The 23,855-nt window shown below is 38.9% G+C and overlaps 1 protein-coding gene across 3 annotated transcripts in view; it reads left to right on the top strand.

Annotated features, from left to right (window-relative positions):
- Positions 1-23,256, top strand: part of ZNF106 (zinc finger protein 106) — a 42,883-nt gene extending 19,627 nt beyond the window's left edge. For 2 of the 3 annotated variants that reach the window (XM_037393466.1, XM_037393469.1), the window contains 17 exons: positions 477-1,095; positions 1,982-2,051; positions 3,664-3,818; positions 3,913-3,973; positions 4,298-4,639; positions 8,385-9,165; positions 9,541-9,596; positions 10,064-10,209; positions 10,521-10,655; positions 11,580-11,696; positions 12,513-12,704; positions 13,782-13,844; positions 14,737-14,856; positions 15,308-15,379; positions 16,947-17,018; positions 17,599-17,745; positions 18,768-23,256. In XM_037393466.1, coding sequence (XP_037249363.1) covers positions 477-1,095; positions 1,982-2,051; positions 3,664-3,818; positions 3,913-3,973; positions 4,298-4,639; positions 8,385-9,165; positions 9,541-9,596; positions 10,064-10,209; positions 10,521-10,655; positions 11,580-11,696; positions 12,513-12,704; positions 13,782-13,844; positions 14,737-14,856; positions 15,308-15,379; positions 16,947-17,018; positions 17,599-17,745; positions 18,768-18,824 — 3,205 coding nt within the window. In that variant the 3' untranslated portion in view covers positions 18,825-23,256. The remainder of the gene's footprint in view (positions 1-476; positions 1,096-1,981; positions 2,052-3,663; positions 3,819-3,912; positions 3,974-4,297; positions 4,640-8,384; positions 9,166-9,540; positions 9,597-10,063; positions 10,210-10,520; positions 10,656-11,579; positions 11,697-12,512; positions 12,705-13,781; positions 13,845-14,736; positions 14,857-15,307; positions 15,380-16,946; positions 17,019-17,598; positions 17,746-18,767) is intronic. The other variant, XM_037393468.1, reaches the window with a different exon arrangement.
- The last annotated feature ends 599 nt before the right edge of the window (positions 23,257-23,855 follow it).

The following is a 23,855-nucleotide window of genomic DNA, read 5'->3' as shown; positions in this document are numbered from 1 at the left end:
TGCTGTGACTTGCTTATTTCTTCATTTATTTAGGACTACAGGAAATGCTTGCGTTGCTGCAGGCAGAATAAATGCTTCTGCTTCACTTGCTAGTCTTTTAATCTGATACACTGGTTTTGTGTTTAGGGCAAGCAATTATATAATACTTCACTTTTGAAACGTTCTTCAAGCCTGAAGTTTTTGAAGCATCTTAAAAAGATGTCATATTTGCTTATTCCAAACCAAGTTTAGAATAATTATAGTAATGTGATTTCTGACTTGGAAATCATGCTGTCGGTTCTTAGCCACTAAATCTAATTCTGTGATACACAAGAAGATACTCCTTTGCCAGATGAGACAGAAAGCACAGAATACCGGTGTAATGAGTTGCCTGATCTCTTAAAGCAGTAATGTGCATTTGGGGAAGGGGGAGGCTTTGTTCTAGATTTAGCTGGCTTGTTACATGTGTATTTATTTTTCTTTTTATCTTGTTAAAGGTTTGGCATAGAAATGGTGCCTCTTGTTCAAAATGAGCAAGAGGGTCTAGAGCTCAGTGAAGAATCTGATCTGTCTACTCTAGAAGGATTCCAGTGGGAAGGGATTTCCTTAGCAGTTCCTGGCTCAGCCAGAAAACGTAGCTTTTCTGAAAGCAGTGTCATTGCAGACAGAAATCCTTCTGCTTATAGTTTCTTCAATGAACAAGCCAAAACGAAAGAAAGTGGGCAAATAGTTGCAGCCAGCCACTCACATCACATAACATCTGGGTATGAGGCACGCGCTGACATTGAGGCTGACTTGAAACGGAAGACATCTCCTCTTCCTTTGTCACCATTTATGTCTGAAAGAACTGAGACTAGTGGAAGGAGTGACAGTCTACAGGCCACCTCTGAGGTCACAGGTCTCGCTAAACAAGACCAGGAGAGCCCAGAGAAGAGAACTCCTCTTCTTGAAAAACAAAATGTACTAGAAATCTCAGAAGAAAATCGTCCAGCTTCAAATAATGCTTCACTTTTTGCAGTGTCTAATAACATAGATGCAGCTACAGATAGTAGCTGCACATCTGGTACTGAGCAGAATGACAGCCAAGGAATTGGAAAGAAACGAAGAGCAACCGGAGTAAGTGTGCAATTTTGTCCAGCTTTGGTGCCCTAAAAAATGTTTTTTCCTGTCAATGGTTATTCAGCCTTGGAATTATCTCTGCAAAGAGGACTTTCCCCATTTGTAGCCTCAAACTAATTTGCTTATTTGACTGAACTTGCTTTAAGATTTTTTTCCATTTCTGCCTTCAAGGTGCAGGACTTCTGCTTAATCTTTTTTAATAGTAGAAACGGCAAATGCTCTTTAACTTTTATTTGGTAACTGGCATGCTCATGCTGGTAAATGAGAGCTGTTAAAATATTTCCATCAAAGTACCTGGTGTAGCGGAAAGGCTCTTTGTCTTGGTTCAAGAGTCTTTGTTTCAAAACTTAAATGGAAGCTAGGCTGTAGTAGAAATTTGTTTTCCTTGATGTTCCTGATCTTATGGTCAAGCAAGACAACCGTTTTACAAAATTATATGCTTAAAATTATTTCTCAAATCTGAATTTATTTCACTGTCCTGTCTTGGATTTACCCAAAGGGGGAAAAAAATGTTTCTGATCAAAATGTTTTTGTTGTGTGCAGAAAGTAATATTTTAATTTCCTCACCGATTTAATCCTCTAGACCTTCAGCTAAGGGCAGAAAATCTGACCCAAGGTGTAGTCTTAAACATCTGAGCAACTAGAAGGCTGTTGGCTTATTTGATATTTCTTTGTAGCTGAGATGAAAACACGGTGCTCACTTTGTTGCCTTCCCTCTTTTTAAGAGCAGACGAAAAGATGAGTTATAGAGAATGTGCAAAATTGGTTGTGTGTTCTTCTCTGAGGGTTATGGTAATGGTTGAAAAGACAGTGGGTGTTTGACTTTTTGATCTAGGCAAAATGGTTCATGTAGCTTTTGTTAATAAATGATTTTTACTTGCAGGAGGGGTCTTCACCTGAAATCCCTAGTCTAGAAAGAAAGAATAAGAGAAGAAAAATCAAAGGGAAAAAAGGTGAGTGGATATCATACACGTGTGAATCTGATATAGAGGTTATAAATACCTAGTAGTATTTTAACTTGGTTAAAATGCTAGTTCCATAATGTTATTTTAGTGCTTCTTGGGCTCTTAATGAAGATCATAAGGTGGACGTCTCTCAAGTCTGCAACACATTATTCTCTGAAGAGTCCCATGTAAATTTGTCAGAAGTTATTTCTAAGAGAAAATCTTGTGCCTCCTTTCTGCCTGCACTTTATGTGCTTGTTTGCACAGATGGGACGCTTGATTTCCCCTGCTCAGGGAAGAGACCTTTTTTTCCTTTTCGGATGGAAGTTCTGAAGCGGGAAGCACCCATCACTCCCTTCTAATTCAGCCATGCAACTTTCCCTATCTATTTCTGGGTGGTCTCACCAGAAAACTTGTACTCTGTGTAACCTGGGCTGTGTTCTGGTTTTGACATCTCTGGCAAGACTTCCTATTTTTTGACTCCTCCTTCCTTGTCCTCAATGGAAATGAATGTGGAATGCCTCACTCCCTCCTGCTCCTGACCAAACAAAACTCTAATTCTGGCATCAGAAAGGTCTTTCTCAAATGTGCCTAACAGATCCACATCACTGTGTATCAAAATGAACCATCTGTGTTTTAGGCAGAATGTTTTCTTTGGGAATTAAATCATTGCATCACCACCTGGGAGCTTTGGGGTCCAGAAGATAACTTTGAAATGTTCAATTTCTCTTTATTAATTATTTCTTTATAGCAAGAGGTGTTTGGAATGCAGGGCAATTAATATGGATCTTCTTGTGCAAATGAAATTTCACTGCTTGAAAAGGTGGGGTTTTTTATCAGCCTCTGTGTCTTTGATGACTGGTGTTTATTATGGAGACTAATAACACATTCAGTGAAATCTTTCTTTCTCCCTTTCTATGACTTTGCTTTAGCATCATTGTTAAGGTATTAAATCTACTGAAGGAAGCTATAACCTGAATGAACTAAGCAGTACTCCAACTGAAACTTAATTTGGAGAATCTCTGTAATGCCAGAGGATGGTAGAAGGTAGTATAGTAGGATCTTTTACTGAGTACAGTGCTCAGAGACTCTTTCTCAAGATATCAGAAACATGAGTCTCAAGTCCCAGGATCATCCTGGACAGTAAATGATTGATTTTATTTTTTTTTGTTATCATTAGGTTCTTTTTCTCTTAAGCTGCCTTTCCTCAGTTTCTGGATTAATTTAGTTTAAATCTTGTTTAGCTTAAATTTGCTTTTGCCTTTTTGATTACATTAAAGGCAAGTGTGTATTTGTACTTTATGTACACATGTACTTCAATAAAAGATCTTTGTGGTTTGTTCAGCTAAACTAAATCAGTGCTGACAAAGCTATGATGGAAATAGTAGAGTCAAAGTTGAGATCCTGTAAAGAGGAATTACTCAACTTTGCACTTGTTTTAAGTAGACCTGACTATTCCTGTGCATAGATACTCCTTTCCAGCTCCTTGGGTGACTCTTGCCCTGATTAATGTGATTTTTTTTATGTTCTGGGGTGGTAGTACTTATTGAGGTACCATGTGTAATGTATTGTAATGTCTGGTCAAGTAGAGTTATACTCTTATGTTTTGTTTCTTTTTCAGAGCGTTCTCAGGTAGATCAGTTGTTGGCTATTTCACTGAGGGAAGAAGAGTTAAGCAAGTCCCTGCACAGTGTGGACAGCAGTCTCTTGCAGGCTAGGGCTGCCCTGCAGGCTGCCTATGTTGAGGTTCAACGTTTCCTCGTATTAAAGCAACAGGTAACAGTCGGCTTTCGAGAGCCTCCGAACTAGAAGTTAGCAGCCTGTAAAACTGCCTTAATTAGGATTGATTTAAACCACAACTGTTTTGCAGATAACCATGGAAATGAGTACACTGAGAAGTCAGAGAATCCAGATCTTGCAGGGGTTACAAGGTACATGATACCACAAAATCACAACAGTGGGATGCTGACTCTCATATTCTTTGAGCTAAGCATCTTGTAAAAGTTGTGTTTAGCTTGAATTCAGTCATTTAAAACGTGCAATAAATTGTAGGCTTTCAAATTGAAGTCTTTATTGTTCAAGTCTGGTCTGTCGTCTTTGGTAGTGCCATCTAGTGGCTTTTTTACAAATTACTCTCTTTCTGTGCTCACAGTAAATGAGCTCTTGGCACTACTAAATTTTATTGTAAAATGTGAACATTTTTGTTCTGTGAATTTCTTGTGCTTTTTTCCTCCCATCTCCTCTTTTTCCATTAGAAACATATGAGCCTTCTGAACTGCCAGAGCAACTTTCCTGCAGCGTCTTGAGTGAGAGAAGAAATAGCAAATCACAGATGACAGCTGACTTAATTCCTGCAGGCTCCTTCCTGCCCCTTTTGGACACTTTGTCGTCTTCTGTATCTCCACTGGGAGCTTCTGTTCATGTAAGCATGCCCTCACCATTCCAGTCTTCTGGCATCACACCTACCACTCCTCCTGACTCCACAGTACAAGTTAAACGAGAACCTGTGTCTCCAAAAAGCGCAGAAGAAAATGTGAATTCAGTCCTCCAGAGCTCTCCATGTGCTTCCCGAGCAGGAGAGGTGAAGCAGAAGGATGGTATGTATGGCTTCCCTTTGTTTTAAGAGAACTAGGTTTAAGAAAATAAGGAAAATATTTTTTTTTCCCCAAAAAAGAATGGAAGTTGGGTCTCAAACCTGCAGCGTGCTGTACAGGGGTGAACTCCCATTAACTTGTGTAGGGCTTTGTCAACTTAATGGTCTTAGAAGCTGGGGTCTTCTTTACAGCACATCCAAATGGATTCTACATTTTTTAAATTAAGCACATGCAAATTGTAGTCATATGCACCTACAGATTTCTAGTTTTACTTAAAAAATAGAACAGACATGAATTTGAAAGTTACATCCTTTTAGTTAATTAAAAAAAAACAACAAAAAAACCCAACGCAAAACAAAACAAACAAAAAACCCCCCAAAACCCCAAACCTTAAAACCTCCCCTGTAATTTTTGTCTTCTACTCTGCTTCCTAAGAGCCTGTGAAGTCAAGCCAGGTGACTTATGACAGTTGTTTGCCATAACAATGTCACTTACCCAAACCTTTAACTTAGATAATTTAATATAAAGTTTAATAAGTAAAATCGTTGTTGAAGGTAAATATAGCCAACACAAAATGTTTTTCTTTGGTTTAAGTGGAAAACACTATTGGAAAAAGCTGTGCTGCTCTACTTTTATAAGTGTGTTTTTTTCTCAAGCACAAGATAAGTGTTGGCTGAATTTAAGCTTAGACTACTGTAAATAGAAGAATTTTAAAGGTTTTTGGTTTTATACCTTTTTGCAGTTTGCTTCAGATGTAGAATTCTGTATAAATAGTGTTCTTTGTGCTTTTTCAGTCACCATTGCATTTCCTGTATTCCACTCTGTTACATTAAGTTACATTGATGTAGTATTGTGAATTTTGCTTCATCTTTTTTTGGAGGATTTGACAGGGATTATGAAGCTCTAAGGGTGTACGCTAAAGTAAACTTGGGTGGCAGGGAGAATCTGCTTTTGTGTTTGTTTGCTTCGTTAAGACTCAGCTTTTAGGAAGCCACTATCTTTCTTTCACTTTCCCATTTTTATTGGCATATGCCATTCTCTTATGTTGAAACATCAGTAGGGAGAGGTGTAATTTTTCTTTAGAGTTGGAATATTCAGAATAAAGATTTAGTGATCACTAGCTACAGTGGCATGAAGCACCTTGCTTGCAAAATCTTCAGACTTCACTGATGTTTGTGCAGGCACAACAGAAACTAAAGAGTGCGGTTTGGTTTTTTCTCTCATAAAGGTGAACCTTCAATGTATAGCTGTATTTATTACTTAAATGATTACTTTTTAATTGTCTTCATTGCATTAGCATATTTTTCAGTTTCCTACAGATTTGTTTTTGATGTTTGTCAAATGTGGTTTTGGTATTGATCAACTTCTGTATGCATTAAATTTTAAATATGTCTGCCATCAAATGAATTTGGTAATTTTTGGGAAAAATAAGGATTTGCCATCAGGTAAATTCTGTAATTTGGTGGAGAGGAGTTCTCTCTGGGGGCTGGCTGTATGCTTTCTGGGGATTGAACACCTGGCTTGTTAGCTTTCCTAGGATGTCAGCTCAGCCTTGCTTTGAAGGAGCTGATTGCATTTGGTTTCCCCTAACTCCCAGCAATCTCTCCCACCTGTGGAACTGAGTGATTCTGTTTTATTGCACTACACGGTGATTTCCTACTTCCTTTTCTAACACCTACAGTACTCCCAAGTGCTGACAATTAATAACTTTTGGGTTTAGAAATTTCAGTTTAAGTTGCCAGTTACTTTGATTTTCCTGGTTGTTTTGTTTTTAAGTGACTGGACTTTCTTCCTTCCCCCTTCCTGTGGGTAATGAGGGATGCATGATATTAGAGGTGTATTCAGAATTCAAGGGCTTGTACGCCGCCTTCCCAATATAATTCCACACAGTAACTTCAAACCGTGTCTAAGCATTCATTTCTTCTGCCTAGAGGGTTTTCTAACAGGTTGCAGCTGTGTGTGACAGCTATGGGTCAGGGGAAAAATAGCTTTCCATCGACTTAGTTTAAATACAATATACTTGGCTGTCAGCAAGTTCTAATTTTATCTTGGAACTTCCCACCTGAGGAGGTTGTGGGGCGAGATGCTCACGTTTAAGCTGTATCTAGTTGGATGTGTGATTTCAAAGCATCAAATTTGTACTATGATGTGTTAAACAGTCCAACAGCTTTGTCTAATCATTGCTGTAGGTTTAATTTGCTGGTTTCTAAGAGAGGGAAGCAGGGAGGTGTTTCAAATGTTGCCAGCTTCCCATTCGCATTGAGAGATCCCACCCAGTAAATGCAGTGAACTTGAAACATCCTGTTCTGGATTGTAGTTACTGCAAATGCAGCTGTGGAACTTCAGGGTGTGGGAAGCACAGCTGTGAGAGATGCTGCCTGTGCTCTTAGCTTGTCTCAGTTGAGAGGTTGGATTCATTTGTTCATATTGGCTTCGAATTAAAGTGACAGGGAGAGTATGTTTGCCCCATTGCTTAGGCCACCACTGATGAACTTACAAAGCTTGCCCTGGTGGCTACAGTGCTGCCATTCCCAGGACCAAAGGTTGCAGAGTGGGTTGTGCATGGCTCACTTTCAATTGGGCCCAAGTAACTTGGTAGAAATAACTAATGCAGATGGCTTAAGTGCAAGATCTTCAAATTGTGTCTCTGAGTGTTACCGAAATCTCGGAATGAAGAACTTATTGACACCAATGTGATGTAGATAAGCAGACACTTCTTTATTAACGGCTGGGTGCGTGAGTGAGTCTTCTCACGATCAACGCACACCAAGTTTCAAAATCAGACACTATATATAGAACTTATTCATGCATAGTCATTAAGTATTCATGCATAATCATGATATTTCCTGAAAATCATTAACATATTCTCCTCCCATATCCGATTCTGCGCAGTAAAGGTTAGAAAGGTCCAGAAATGGGTCTGGGGTACGATTTGGGTAGGTGGTATATGAGTCAGTGGTCGCGATCTCCCCCTGCCAGAATTACCTTTTACTCAAGTTCATGGTTTCTTGGCAGATAACTACAAGCTGTTCCAGTCGACTCTCCCCAGTTCCCATTAATCATATATTCTGACATTTCAATACACTTTCTACATACAGAAGACTAGTTAACTACAAAGAAACCTTTCAAACCCTCAATTTACTACCTAAGTTTTAAACACTATTCTAGCCCATTCTTCTGGCCTTGGTACGGGACTGTACAAAGGATTTCATAACGGCTTTTGCTGTGCAACTGTAAGTTTCATTAAAATATATTTCTTGTCCCTCTATATTTCTATTAAAAATGATTTTTTAAAATCAAATAAAGTCAGTCAATCTTAACTTATTAGCAAATCTGTAACATGAGCAGCTGAGACATACTAGGCATGCACTGGCTAATACCAGTCCTGCAGCAGTGGTGACAGCTGGTAAGACAGCACCCAGTGAAGCCGTCAATATAGGATTCACCAAAAGCTGTTTGTCAGAACTTTAAAAGCATATAGTCAGCCAGCAACTTGAGTGATGTGCCCCATTCCTTTGGTTCTGGGTACACAGATAAACATTTTATTCTTCAGCTATGTTGTGGGGTTTTTTAAAGGCTGGATAGCTGACTGAGATAGCGAATCTGCATGTGCATGTAGCTTTCAACATGTGGGAAAATGTACTTTGCATGCACAATTAAGTATAAACAGAAAAATGCAGGGAAAGCAATTTTGCGTAAATATTTATTGCTGTACAGATTGAATATAACACTAGTCTGCTTTCTTCAGAAGAGACCAACCAGAAGACTTCAGTATATCCAGTTATCTCTGAAACCATATCCCTATCAGAGCTGGCAGCTTGTTTCCAACACACTAATCAAGATGTTCACAAGCCTGCTGCGGACAGGGGAAAGGCTGGACTTCCTGCAAACCTTTCTCCTCATTCACTGTCTGTTTTTAGCAAGAGAGAAATAAATGATACGGTGACTGAAAGCTTTTTACTGGATCAGTGTAGCACTCCTCTTGCGAAGCATTTAGTCCTTCCAGAAACACCAATGGATAAAACCCCCAAACTGTCAGCAGAACTGTCCGAGCAACAGATGGCAACCACTGTAGCCCCAGCAGAAAAAGGAAACAGGAGGAGGAGAAAGTTAAGGAAGAAGAAAACTCTGAGGGCAGCCCACGTGCCAGAGAACAGTGATACAGAACAGGATATAATTGACTCTAAGCCTGTCCGGAAAGTCAAGGGTGGAAAGGTACCTAAAGGAGAAAAAGTTACTACATCCACTCCTCCAAGACAGGAGGATGGAGTTGCTGCTCAAACAGCAAGAAACAAAGATGAGAATGACAGTGATGCTTCTCTGGAACTAGTGGAAGTTCCAGCACCCCAGTGTGAGGTGGTTGACGTAGGTTCATCAGAGTCGGGCGATGAGAAACCAGACAGCCCATCAAAGAGGGGTTCACGCAACTCTGTGAATCAAGCAGTCCTAGAGGCGTCCTGCTCCGGTTATGATGAAGTGAGCTCTACCAGTGAGATTGGCACAAATTATAGGGATGACGGGAAAAGAAGGTGAGATTATTGTAGATCTCAAAAGTAAAAGCACTATATAATATTCATAAGGGCCTCATTTTTTATTTTTTTTTTCCTATTCAGAAAGTCTTACAACATCAATAACTTTTTAATTTCATTCAGGAGTGAAATAAGAGGGGAAAATGAAAACTGAAATTTTTTTTGTCCAACAAATGAATGTGTCTTGTTGCCTACTAATTTCTTTAATACAAGAAACAAGGCTGCCCTGCACAGAAAGTTTGTTTTTGAGCTTATCTGTTACAGCCTGTTTTCTACTAAGTGCAGTGTCTTGTTTTCTATTGTGTTACAGCAATATTTTGTCTGAAAATGAACATATAGAGTCTAATCTTAATACTCTTTATTTCTGTGTTACAGTGTGGCTGAGACACAGACTTCCATATCATCACTAAGAGGATCAAAGAACTCATCAGGTATATCTTTTTAGCTTTTCTTCTCATGCTTTATGTATGTTAAGTCTCGATCAGACTGCTTCCAGAGGGGAATTTGGCCCCTAAGAGAAAAACTGAAGTGGGAAGTGATGCATACTCACTTCACATCATCTCTCACTGCACGCTTTGTGCCTTGACTCCTCCACATCCTCCCTCTTCTTCCCACATGAACACTTCTGCACCACAGTCTCCATAGTGTTGTAGGATAAACAATATACAATCCTTTTGCTATTTTAAAGATCTTTCTGGACTCAATGTCATATAAAGGTCTTTCTGATATTTTATGTTGCCTCCTGCTGCTCACAGGCTTTAACTGGGACCCACAATGAAATCTGACTTTAAGATGCTGAGACCACAAAACAGTTCTGCTGTTTGGTAATACAAACGACAGCAGTATGTTTGCTTGAGTGTGTTCCCATAATCAAAGTACTCATGTCTCTGTCCTACAGAAGTGTCTTCAGAGCCAGGTGAGGATGAAGAACCTACAGAGGGAAGCTTTGAGGGACATCTGGCTGCAGTGAATGCTATTCAGATTTTTGGGAATTTGTTGTACACCTGCTCAGCAGACAAAACTGTTTGTGCCTACAGTCTGGTAGTAAGTAAGGTTGTGGGAATGGTGTTAATTAATTGCAGTTACAAGGCTACAATTCTGGTTTTGTAAAGCCTTACTATATAGTTAAGAAAGCGCCTGCTTTTTCAAGCACCTGGGTTTTTTTACGCTGTTCTTTTTCTTCAAACCTCGCTTCTCCCCCTCCCCAACTCCTTCTCCCTGTGAGAGGGGTAAGGGGAGATAGATTGCCGCATGTATCCTGCTTTTGTTAGCTGTCCTACCCTACTCCATCAGGCACAGATCCTGAGAGGCATTATGGGCCTGTATGTTGACAAATCCTGTGCTTTCCTTTTTAGAGCAGGAAGTGTGTGGCTGTCTTTGAAGGACATACTTCGAAGGTGAACTGCCTCCTGGTCACTCAGACAAATGGGAAGAATGCTGCACTCTTCACTGGCTCAAGTGACCACACTATCAACTGTTACAGTATCAAGGTACTCAAACTTGGTGTTGATTAGTATGTACTGCATTTTTATGCGAGTGTTTCTTTGCAAATATAAATGAAGAAAGCCTTTTAAACCCATATGAACTGGACAAGAACCCCAATTCATACTGCATTAGAGCAGAGCACGAAAAAAACCCCAACCCCAGAACCCAAAACAAACAGCAAACCATTAAATGATTTACTATCCTTATCTTTTGGCTAGCTTGTCAGTGTAATTTTTGCCAGAACAACATGATAGGACCCCAGATGTCAGGAACACCAAAGTGCAGAATGGTTGTCTGACCACGATTGTATGTCTTGCTGTATTCTGAACTTCATTGCTTATGGAAGGCTCTGCTCTCTGTGTAGAGAAGTTGTAGAGAGAACAGGTATCTGTTTTTCTAAGGGTAGGTGGAGGAGCAGACTTGAGTCTTCCTGAACCTGGATTTTTACAGATAATTGATTGGAAGGCTTGTCCAGCCTGTGGCTTGAAGGACTAGAAAGGAAGTATCTGCTTCAGGGGGCAAACTGCTAGAGATTTTTAACTCTTAGGCTGATGCTTCATGGCACTTTATCTGTGGGGGACTTCATGGGGATTCCTCAAAATCAAGCATGTAACGGGTTTTTTTCATATATATATATATGTGTGTATATAGTCTGTAGTCTAAATTTCTATATACATTAGAGGTTGTAACTAGAATAAAGCTTTTAGGATTGTAACTGGTTGCTGAAGTACGGTCAAGTCTCGGAGATGGGAGTGAGCCGAGTAAAAATAGGATCAAACTGCCATGTGACACCAGCCTTTCAGATGTTTTTCTCTAACGCTGTTGGTTCAAAAAATGCAGCTTGTAGGTGAAAATCATCATTCACTTCAGGCTTTTTTCCCTGAATTGTTTTCAGTTAATGAAAAACTTTAAAAACTTTCTATTGCCAGACCAAGGAATGCATGGAACAGTTTAAATTAGAAGATCGAGTGCTCTGTTTACACAGTAGATGGCGGATCCTTTATGCAGGCCTTGCAAATGGCAGTGTGGTTACTTTCAGCATAAAGGTTAGTTCATGTAAATATTGGCACCTAAAAGCCTGTTGTGATATTCGTTTTTTCCACTCTGTGTTTCTTACCATTCTTTGTCTTGAGTAGTAAGTGTATTTGTAATGAAAGTGTTGGCCCATTCGGTCCCTTATTTTGTCAGTGCATGAAGCTGTCCCATCTCCTCTTCCCTCTGGTTACCTTTCTCTTAACTGCTGTATTGATGTCACACTTTTCCTTAAGGTTCCACCACATGGCCTACCAGTCATGTGTCATGAGAGTTTGCTGACACAGCTGATTATTTATGAATTTTCCTTTCCTGTCCGTCAAAGTAGTGTGAGAGACTTCAGTGTGGTGCTGGTTTAGTCTGCTCTATTTGCAGTTATAGAAGAGACTCGTTCACGGGTTTTCTGGCAAAGAGGCTTAATCAGCAGTCCCTATGATGTTAAAAGATGAATAAAAATAATTATTTAAATAGATTATTTTCTTCATGCATCCTAGACTAATTTCTCAAGTTTATCTGTAAAAGTTCATTCTGGTTTGCATTTTTTCTCATATTTCCTCTCATTGTTCTAATTTGGAAGGAGGAATTACTGGACCTTTGCTAAATAATGAAATATTTTTTAAAAAGACAGGAAATGGAAGCCTAACATAAGGAGTCATTTCCTTGATTTGGAAGCTTAGTTCTTAAGATGCAACTCTTACCGCTGCTGAAATGGGGTGTTACTAAATTCAGATGCTGTAACAAGTACAACACAAAAAAGACTTGATGGCCTAGTCAGTGTCATAGCAAAGTTTTAATTCTTAAACACCACTTTTTTTTTCCTCCCCCAACAGAACAACAAGCAGGTTGATACCTTTGAATGCCATGCTCCTAGAGCAGTGAGCTGTCTAGCCACAGCTCAGGAAGGAGCACGCAAGTTGTTGGTAGTGGGCTCCTATGACTGCACCATCAGCGTGCGAGATGCACGGAATGGGCTGCTTCTCAGAACCCTGGAGGGTCACAGCAAGACTATACTCTGCATGAAGGCAAGTGTCTCTGAAAATACATTTTTGACAAAGAATGCTTAAAATGATGTGGTTTTTCTTCCTCATCTAAAAGTGAGCAGATTGTGGTAGGAGATAAAGGATTCCTCCATTTTAAATTATAAAAAACTGAGTAATTTGGTAGCAAAATTGTCTCTGGCTGGCTGCCTTATCTCGTGTTCCCAGCAAAGCTGTAGGGGGGGTGTATGTAGGAAGCATGTTTATTTTGTGTTGTTAGAAGATTCAGGGAATATTGAAATTTGAGTTTGCCACCAGAGGAAAAGTTAGGGAAAAGGTTAAGTTTTTCACATACTGTCATAGTACAGACCTCAGAGGAAACTAGAAAAAAATTAACTCTAGAGAAATGTTCTTCTTTTTTAATAGAGGAATAATTAACACTTACAGGTTTCTGGCTCCTGAGATTACAAGCTGGAGCATATGCTTGTCTGACTGCCTTGCTGTGACCACCATGTAACAGATAGGGGATGACTTCTATAAATTGTATTTGTCACTTTAGATGTTACGGTGCAGTGGCTCGGCCTTTTTTGCTCTGTGGACTGTCCCAGTCCTGCTTGCATGGCAGCATACTGTGGTGCCTTCTTGATCCATGATGGATCGGTTAGGCTTCTTTTCTAGATCAGTACAAGTCAGGAACACAGTCTTTCTTACACGACCAGAACATAAGTACACAGCACATCCAGTATTTCCAGGAAGTGGTGAGCTTTACTATGCATGTGCAGAGCAGCATTCTGCATCCAGTTTGCTTGGCCCCTGACCTGCTGCTGAGCTGTCCCTGAGAACAGTCCTTAGGTAGGATGAGTTGGCCTCGTAGGCTGCAAGTTAACAGCTTCTAATGTCAATTGTGAAAGTGTCAAAAGTCATTGTTAGGGGATAGCATAGTACATTTTATAGCTCTTATGTAAAAAATTCAGTGCATGCTTTTTTGGCATACTCTGTTGATTTTAATTCTGTCAAATTTAGGAGATGTTACAGTACAACTTTAAACTGAACAGCGTCTTAATGTTTTGCTTGCCCATTTCCATGTCTGCTACAAAAGTAATAAATTTTTTTTTTTGTAAGGTTGTGAATGATCTGGTATTCAGTGGCTCCAGTGATCAGTCTGTCCATGCTCACAACATTCATGTAAGTCTCATATACAAAGTTGGAATGACTTTTGCTATTAAGGCAGTGAATTCCTGTGCTATAAAGTCAGTATTTCCAGGATTTTTGACTGACTGGTGGGGCAAACTGCTTCCAGGAATGGAAGTCATATGACTTTGTTAATGTGACTGTGCACTCTAGCTAACTAAGGAGGCACGCAGAGGATAGATAAACATGCTGACTCTTGTAATATGATATGCAATGCCTTTTTATCTGGGGATCTTGCTTTTGCAAAAACTACACAAATGTGCTGATAATGTAGAAAGGGTTTAGAGCAAAGGTGTGTGAGGGAGGAGTTCCTCTGTTACAGGGAAAACTTGAAGGATACAGTGTTCCAAACTAGCTGGTTCAAAAACTGTTATACTGTCGTGAATGCTTTGTCTCTAGCCTGCCGCTCTTTTCCTCTTTTACACCATCTTTCTCCTGTGCTAGCAGAAGCATTCATGTAGCTATGCAACAAGGTAGATTAAGAAACTTAACAGAGATAAATTTTAATTGAAAAAAGAAATGTGTATTCAGCTAAATTTGCTCACTGATCCTTGTGGCTACATAAATACTGCTAGTAGTAGCTGCACAGTGCTAGTTGCAGGACAGGTGGGAACATGTTATAAATGATAGAAGAAGTAGACACTTTTCGTAGTGGTACACGTTTCTAGTGTACTGGAATGGCTCTGTGTTAACATGGGGAGGAAAAGGTAAGTAGTGTTTGATCATAGTCTAGAAGTACCTTCACAGGAGATGGAATCTAATAAAAGGTGTTTGCATTTTCCGAGCAGTGAGCATTAAAGCTAGCTATCCTATCTAGGTTAGGTTAAACTTTTGTTTTAATAAAAACAAACACACACCTATTTGCCTTTGCTTTTTCTTGATGCAGACTGGAGAGCTGGTACGGATCTATAAAGGTCATAACCATGCAGTAACGGTTGTGAACATTCTTGGGAAAGTGATGGTGACAGCATGTCTGGATAAATTTGTTCGTGTTTATGAACTACAGGTAAGAAAACTTTTAGTTACTAATGACATTTACCTAATACGTGCTAATTATTTAGGAGTCATCTTTGTGCTTACTGGTCTCTGGCCCATCCTTCTCTTTCCTGTCGCTCAGACTATATCATTATCTCACCAGCCAAAATACATGGGTTTTAAAGAATGTAACCTGAACCATTTTTTTTAGAACCCGGGTTATCCTAAGACAATGACAGCTCAGAAAAGTGGGAAATGTTAGTTTTGTCTGCTGAAAGACTAAGTGCTTAGTTGGACAAAAAGACTCACAAAAGTAATGTAAGCAAAAGTGAGATTTCCTGGTGGCTCCGAGGTTTGGAATCCACCAGAGTAGTTTAGTTGCTACTCAGGAAGCTGCTGTTGGAAGCGTTGTCATTTGTGAGTCTGTGAAAAAGGGCTGTTAACTGTCATGCTATTAAATGTTTGTTTCTGTTTCTTTCAAGTCTCACGACCGCTTGCAAGTGTATGGAGGCCACAGCGATATGATCATGTGTATGACCATCCATAAGAGCATGGTAACTTCCTTCTTTCTGCTGGTCTCAAAGAGAAGGTTGTATTTTCCACAAGCATATGCGAGACAGTTTTATTTTTTCAGATAATGAAATCAACCTGCTGTCTGACTAAGAAGAACTTAGAAACATCAGCCAAAAAATTAAGTTACTATAAAGGCTTTGTATTGATGTAATATTATTGTCTGGGGAAAAATTACCTTCTAACTTACTGTAGCATTAAAACAATTATTCTGTTTGAAGTGATGATTGCAATGAAGAGTCTAGAAATAGTAAAATATTACCTCTTTTCAAGCATCATGTTTGACTTTTACTCAGGAGAGTCACCCAGATGCTAGAGAAAAACTTCACCCACAGTCAAACCTCTAGTAACCTTTGATAGAATGTAAACAAAGGTATGCAATTGATTTAGGCACACAGAATTTCTTCATACATCTGTCCTGCAAGATAGGTTTCAGAAGCACTTCTGGATAAATAAGTAGCTTAAAGTAGTTGTTAAAAGCACTTATTTGCCTGCATATGTAGGAATTTGTTTGCAAACTTTCAGATTGTAAAATGAAAGGTATAGAGATGATCTCTAATAACAGAAGCATCAAATCTAACAGAACTGTCTCCTGCTAATTGGTATGCATACTGCCCAAGCCTCACTTCTTACATGAGAGAGACTGAGAGCTACGTGCACTCAAGCTTCGCACAGTCTGAGGCTTGAACTGTCTCCCAGCAATAATCTGTTTTGGGCATTCTCAAAAAAATGTTCAGATCAGGAGCTTAGTGATGAGTGGAAGATTATCATTTTCTGTAGCAGTCTTAAGTACTAAAGTGTAGTCTTTTACACACAGCAGATTGGCTGTTATATCCTAATGATGAATTTCCAAGAGACAAAAATACTTGAACAAAAATAACAAATGAAATCTTCAGCTTGCAGAGTTTTCTTTATTATGTGAGTAATTATAATATTAAGAGAGTATTCTCTGTTATGTATTATATGATGAAAGTTCTTTATGGGCTTACAAGCATCTGACATCTTTTTCTTTCCCAAGGACAATTTTGTGTGGTGTGTTTGCCTAACAAAAGTGTTTTTCAAGATGACATTTTGCCTATGTTTTTAGGATCTGTGTCAGTCGTCGTCTTCTGAAATCCTGATGTTCTTCCTCACCCTTCCTCTTCATCCCTTTTTGATATACATGTAACTGTTTAAGTCTTGGAAATATATTCAACTTGACATTTGCACCCAATTTTTTCTTTTTTCTTTTTTTTTTTTTTTTTTTCACTTCAGTGGATAACATATTTCAAAGTATTCTGAACTTTTACACACAGGACACTATCAACAATAGAAATTATGGAAACATTTCTTATTCACTAGTAGGCTTTTGTAAACTATGAATGCAAATCTTAAGAGTTAGGTTAGACCCATTTTTTTTAAATTCAGAATCATTGCAAGTTGGTCTTTTCTTGTTTTTCACCTAATATACTCTGCACTGAAGCTTCCTCCAAAATTTTACTTCCTCCTCCTCCCCCCACCCCCCCGCCCCATTATTCCCAGTTTGCTTATCCATAAATGTTTTTTTCACAGATCTATACTGGATGCTATGATGGCAGTGTCAGAGCTGTGAGGCTTAATCTGATGCAGAATTATCGTTGCTGGGTAATGAGAAAAATGTTTTTAGCCTTCTTTTGTTATAGTTTTTGGATGAATCTTCTGGGCATGGTCACTACTCAGTCTTGGATAGCTTGACCTTTAATTTATTGTAATTCAATAATATTTTTAAAATGTATATGTACATTTTGCATGGTCTTTAGTGTATGTGTATGCTTTGGGGCAAGTTGATAGCAGGATCTTAAATTATTTTTCTTTCTGTCAAATTTTAGATAGTGACACGTAACTTTAAAACCAAAAGCTTCAGCTGAGTGACATAGAAAGCTAAATTACTCTGCTCAATAAATTTAATTAAATTCCCAATGACTCTGTCTCAGGTAAGCTTCAATCTTGTAAGAGCCTTGGTTCCTCTCTTTCTCCTGCCATTCTTGCTGATCGTCTAGGCTTGGTGAGAGGCAGGATGAATTTCTGTAAAGCTATAATTCAAGGAATAGAGATGAAAAAATGTACAGGAGGTGGCGTACATGTGAACATGTATGTCTTGGTAAAATATTGTGAAGTTGCAAGAAGAAAACTACTAGCTAAAATTATTTTTCTTTGGCTTATTCTGGTGTATATTTTCTACCAGTGGCATGGATGTTCACTGATCTTTGGAGTTGTGGATCATCTGAAACAACACTTGCTGACTGACCACACCAACCCTAATTTTCAGACCCTAAAATGTCGTTGGAAGAACTGTGATGCTTTCTTTACTTCCAGGAAGGGTTCCAAGCAGGTATGTGGTTGAACTAACATAGTTGTATTTGGTAGCATAAAGTATCTACATCACCACAATTGTGGGACTTGATCCTATTTCTCTTTAAAAAGGGTTAAATTCTTATAGTCTTGACAGGCTTGACTGCATACAGTTAGTCATACAAGGCTAATAGGCTTCAGTTCAACCTGTGACTGATAAAGAGTGCAACTAAGTATTATAACTTGAGATATGGTCAATTTAAAACAGAAATACTATATGGAAATAGTAATATTCTTGAAATATTAGAAGAAATTCTGATAACCCTACTCAAGATGCAAGTTTCTGTAGGAAAAAAATATTTTTTAAGATGAACAAACATCAGTCTTGAAACAGGTTTTTATCCTCTTAACTTTTATCCATCACTACCCCCCTTCATTGTTGTGGATGCTGATACTGTTCCTTGGCATATGGGATTGGTTTTGCTAAGAATCATTAAATAAGTAGTGCATACATTTCTGCGTGAATGTTAGCATAGGTGGGAAAAAAATGAAGAAGGCATAACAGTTGGATTAAGTGATGTGCAAACGGTTGGGGGGCGTGGGTGGAAGGAGGGTTGTTACCTGCAGACTGATTGGTAAAATCCACGTTTTACTCCTTGGCAATATAAACTACCTTCCTGTTGAATGCTTCTCAAAATATGCTATGGAAGGAGGTTTCTTAGAAGACTAAGAACCAGCAGTAGAATCTTTAATTTTTTCTTCAAGCACTAGCTTTGTATATGTTGTGTTTATTTGATATGCACATCTAGTCAGAAAGGGAACTGGGTTTTACTTACCTTGGATCATGTGGTATGTGAAATATTTATAGAAGTGATTTAATAACTTGGCATTGATAAATTTTTCAAGTTTGTTTTTTTTTTAGAAGCTTTAAACCAAAAAATGCATATTATCCAGAATATCACTTTCAGTGAGGCTTCAAGGATCTTTTGCAAAGTCATTCGTTATTGTTGTTGCTATTATTACTATTATTTTTAACTGTCTTCTGGTGGTTTTTTTTTCTAGGATGCTGTAGGACACATTGAAAGACATGCCGAGGATGACAGCAGGATTGACTCATGAAGCTTTTCACCTCCCACATTGGGAAGTAATTTTATATGTCAGAATTATTCCAAATAACATCAATTTCTTACTCCAGTCTTTCCTCTTTCTTTTCCCACTTGGAATCCAAAGTTAGAGTGGGGCTGAAATGCCTTGCTACAGAGACTTCAGGTTGTGTTGCGCTCTGTAGAAATAAGGCTGGTCAAGTAAAATTCGGCCCAAATGGAAGATTCTTGCAAGATTTTAATACGTTGACAGATAAGAATATTCCCTCCACTTGTCTGCCTTGGTTTTTTGTTGGGTTTTTCTGGTTTTGGTTTTTTGTAAGAAGCATAGTCTGAGGGTTCTTGGGAAGTCCAGAGGGTGTTGAGAACTTAGATGACAATAGGTGCTGGTGTCTGCAAACTCAACTTGAAGCCTGTGAAGTGTCTTTAAGACATGTCTGATTTTATGTCGTATCCCATTTTTTTAGCTGATCTTAATAAAATTCTGCAAACCAGAATATGACAGATTCTAACAATGTAACCTGAATTTCCAGTGTACATTTTGACTTCCTTCATAAAAAGAAGAGGTATTCTATGGAGAACTGGAATAAATTAACTTTTTTAATGTTAATTGTAACTTATTTTTTATTCCTTGTGTAAAAATTGCTACAACTAGCACAATGTATACAGTGACAGACTTCCCAAAATACTATACCTTCTGAGGTATTTTGTTTATTTGCAGGAAGGCAGTTACTTCTTGAGAGGTATGCCAGGAGCAGAAAAACAGCCAGAAGAGTGGCTCTGCTCACATGCTTTGCAATCTTAAGTCTTTTTAAATATTGGTCCTTATATACAGGAAAGAAGTGGTGTTGGCTTTTGTTTTAGTTAAATATCAGCATAGCCTCTGCTATCTTGATATGCCACCACAGCTGGATTCCTGATTTTATTTGGAATCTTAGTGACTGAGTTTTGTATTTCTGTATCTTCATGGCATAGCAAACAGAGAAATGCAAAGGCACTACCCTAAGTGCATCCACTTAGGTAATGTTTTGTTTCTGTTGTGAACTGGCTTCATTGGCTTGGGCTGTGTCAAGCTCACAAAAACTCAGCTGGAAAGAATGGAGCAGGATTTTAAAGGGTAAAGTTCTCAAGCAGAAGCTGAGGATACAAAATGCATATAATGTATAGGAGTCTTGGTTCTACTAATGCAAGAAGGTACCACAGAGAAACCAGTGCAGAGGGGAAGACTGTTTCTACTTGTCAGGACTCCTCTGCAGGTGTCTCTTGGCATGGAAAACTTCACCCATTAAGTTCAATTAAATGTACTACTTGTATTTGCAGTCCTGTCGCCTGTAATGACACAAGTCTAGCAAAGCACTCTTTTGAACAATGAGACTAATTAGTAAGGGGCTTTGTGTTCACATTTGCCTAACTTGTTGCTCAGGATAACAAAAAGGTGAAATTTAACTAACAGAAGGTAAAGACAGCACAGTGGCAAAACTGAGCTGCTTGTAAATGAATCCCGTGCTTCTCAAACAAATTGAATGTACTATTTTGACTGGGCATTGCTTTCACCACTTCTTCGAGGCTTGGTATGTCAGCCATAGACCAAATGAGTTTTATAGCCTCATCTTTGACTACAAAGAAGCCTTTTTAGGCCAAGAAAGTGATTGAGGAGAGCCCATGGATGTTCCACTGCTGTCAAATCAAGGAACTTCAGGGCCTTCTCTGAAGCACGCTGTTTTTGTATTGTCTTAGCGGACAAGCATAATTTCTCTGTGATTGCTTGAGATGGGTGACTTTTTTGTGAGAGACAGAAACAAAGTAGGAATGAGATGTAGTAGCATCCTACTTCAAAGACATGGGAGTCTCTCAGGTTCCAATACTTTTGCAGTGATTTGTTTGGGTGTTTTTATTAAGCTGTTTGTGAACAGGAAAAATTCCTGATATGTGACTCAGACCCCACGCTGTTTTGAGGGAGTTTTTATTTTGGCTTTCAAGGTGTGTGTGTGTGTGTGTGTTTGTGGGTTTGATTTTTGGTTTTCTTTCTTTCTGTGGTCTGTGGATGAAACAATTCAAGAGAGAATCAAGTTCAGGGAGATCTCTGAGCATCGTACATGTTTTCTGATGTAGGTTGTATTGCTCTAATGTCTCTGAGAGTATTTGTTTTTTTCATGACCTAAAAGCTGTAGACTGCGTAATACTTAAACCATTTCCAAAATTATTGATATTCAAGAGTTGTTCTGGGCTTTTTTTCAACCACAATGAGGGAGCATGTCAACATGTGGCATAAATAATGTGAATGTTTCAAGTGGTCCTCCATGGACTGCACTTGAAGTGGAAGTGTGTGTCCTTAGGACGAGCATGTGGAGTGATTGTAGCATTCTGAAAAATGGTGTGTGAGACTAGATATTATTACTGCTTCCGTATGATTCTTCACATTCTTTCATCTGTTTTCAGGAATGTGTAAAGATCTTTCTCACTAGGTGTTGCAAAAGACACAGTTATTACACTTTATTTGCATTCCTGATTGCTTGTTGAGTTTATCTGTTTCAGTTGGTGGAAGCAAACTTTCTTTTCTTGTAGTCCATGATACTTCCTTATCCGTCCTGAAAAGACTGGACTTCTGAAATCCAGCTAATTTCAGATATATTGTAAGAATCTTAAAATGGATGAGACGGGGCAGTAGCAGCCGCATGAGTGTTCATAAAATTTTGCTTCATAAATTAAAAACCATTTTAAAAATTGCTCAAGGGTTCGGAGGAAAATGCAGTGCTGCTTCATCCTGAGGGTGTCTTAAAAGGTTTTGCTGTGAAGTTATTGTGCAGCTGTGGAAATCCCCAGGCATCTCTGGAGTTCTGTGGGAAGGTTTCCTATTAGTTCAGCTGGAACTCGGTGCAGCTTTCGCTATTGGCCGTTCACTTCTTCTGGAGGTAATTGCAGGAGATGCCAAACTAATGTATTGGCTTGGTAGCCATTAATGACATCCTTTCCAGTCTTGCAGCTTGGGGTTTTGATTCTTGATACACCTCCAGTCAAAGAGTGTAATGACTTTTGGGAAGGCAGACTATTTGCCAAATTTAGCAGAATAATATTTGCCTGAAAAGCAGCGCTGCACACGAGCCTGTTTCAGGACTACTTTTGTTTTCAGGTCTGGGGTTCTTTTTATGCAAGTAAAATGTTCTAAGTGGAAGAGTGAGTAGAATGAGGGTTTATTTTGTGGTTATCTGTGCTTGTTTTATTAGTCAAATGTTAAATCATGAGCTGTGGACTTGATAGGTGGCTGACTACATATGGCAGGCCCTTTGGGGGACAAGCCACCATTTTCCTCTTAGCAGGACTGACATTGTGCTTATAAAGCTATGAGCCTCCTCAGCAGACAGAAGGTGCTCAGAGGCATTTTACACTTTTACAATATAAAGAGTGGGCCAGCCACTACTGAAACCAGTTACATCATTCTCTTCAAAAGCATGAGAACTTGTGCTATAGGCATACCAAGCCCTGACTGAGCTCCGGAAGGAAGGTGTGTAGCATAAAGTTATGACTTGAAGTTCACATGGGCTGCAAAGCTTAACCTTCCCAAACCCAGATAGCCTTGCATGTATTGAATGGTAAAGACGATGGTAGGATTGTCTATATTCATTGCTTCTTTCTCCTTCAAATCACAGAGACAAATAACAGCTAACTGGCAGTGCAAAATACTCTATGGCCTAACACTGCTGCTTCTGTACGTGGAAGGGGCTGGAGGGAAAACTGCTGCATCTCTTGGTACGAAGATGCGTTAAATATCCCAGCTTCTGCTTGCCTTGTGTCACTTTATGTGTGGGTTGCAGACTTTAAACATATTATCAGTGCATGAGCTGACTTCTGCAAAATAGCAGGAGTTCGGCTGTGCGGTGCGTTTGAAGTAGTGCAGTTCTTAATGCACATTTTCAAACTACAATAATGCCAGATCAAGGTAAATGGTAACTGAAAACTCGCAGTAAACTGCAGGCTCCCAGAAATAAAAATGTGGTGTTGAGAAAATGTTTTTCCCTTTTTTTTGAAATAAAACACAGGTACAGATGAATCTTGGTTTTCAGGCTTGTATGGTACTATCATTCAAACAGTCTAGGTTGTCCGGAGTTGCAGAATATGTGAGGAAGGATAAGGAAACTGTTTCAGTTACTGTTTGTAAAATTTAATTGTGAAAGAGCAAACTGTGTGGGTATATATTCTGTTATATGCACCTGCCAGCTTCTCAAATTTCATTTTGCTGTAAGTGTTAAACAGTCTTTTTGAAGAATGGAAGTGGAATAAACCAACATAATTGAATATTTAATCATTTAAGCTGTGTAGAATATGTGCACAGATAGATCATGGTTTTCTTCTCTCACTCTGGTACAAAGCTGTGAGCGTAATAACAAAACTACACAGCAAAAGAAGAAAAAGAAAAAACCCAATAAAAATAAAAGTTCTTTATATTGTTATGGTTTGTCAGTCTGATTCTTCTTTGTTTGGAATAGAGTGATTCTTTCACAGGATTTGGTAGAACTGGACTTTGTTCTGGATTTTTTTCCTTTTTTAAGAGGGCTGGATAAAATCAAGACAGGCCACTTGGAAGCTCCAGCACTGGCAGGAATGTTGCAAGTTTTTGCTCCCAGCGTGCAGCAATCTCAGACCTAGGCCTTCAGCAGGGAAAACAGGAACGGTCCACCCAGCTGGTGCCTCCAAGATGATGTACTGACTCCCTTGCTTCATGGCCTGTTGCAAAGGGAAGTTCTCTAGAGCACCTGGTAGTTCACTCACCAGGACCTGAAGGACTGATTTTGAGTTGCCAGTCAAAAATCCTGATTTTGATCTTTTGACTGAGAGATTTTGGGTTTCTCTGAACATCCCAACTGAGAGAATCTTGGCCATATTTTTTTGTATGGAGATAATGCATGGCTGGAACGGAGGTCTCCTAGTGTTCTAGTCATCTTAAAAATGTGATTTGGATTAAAACAGGAGTTGAATTTAAAGGAGAGTAACTCTTCTTTAGCTAAACTTTAGGATTTTCTTACTCTTTCAGAGTAAGTTACACTGCAAG

The sequence above is a fragment of the Falco rusticolus genome, chromosome 7, assembly GCF_015220075.1.
Source record: "Falco rusticolus isolate bFalRus1 chromosome 7, bFalRus1.pri, whole genome shotgun sequence".
Lineage (NCBI taxonomy): Eukaryota > Metazoa > Chordata > Aves > Falconiformes > Falconidae > Falco > Falco rusticolus.
The sequence above is the reverse complement of the archived record's forward strand: the minus strand, read 5'-3'. Positions and strand labels throughout refer to the sequence as shown.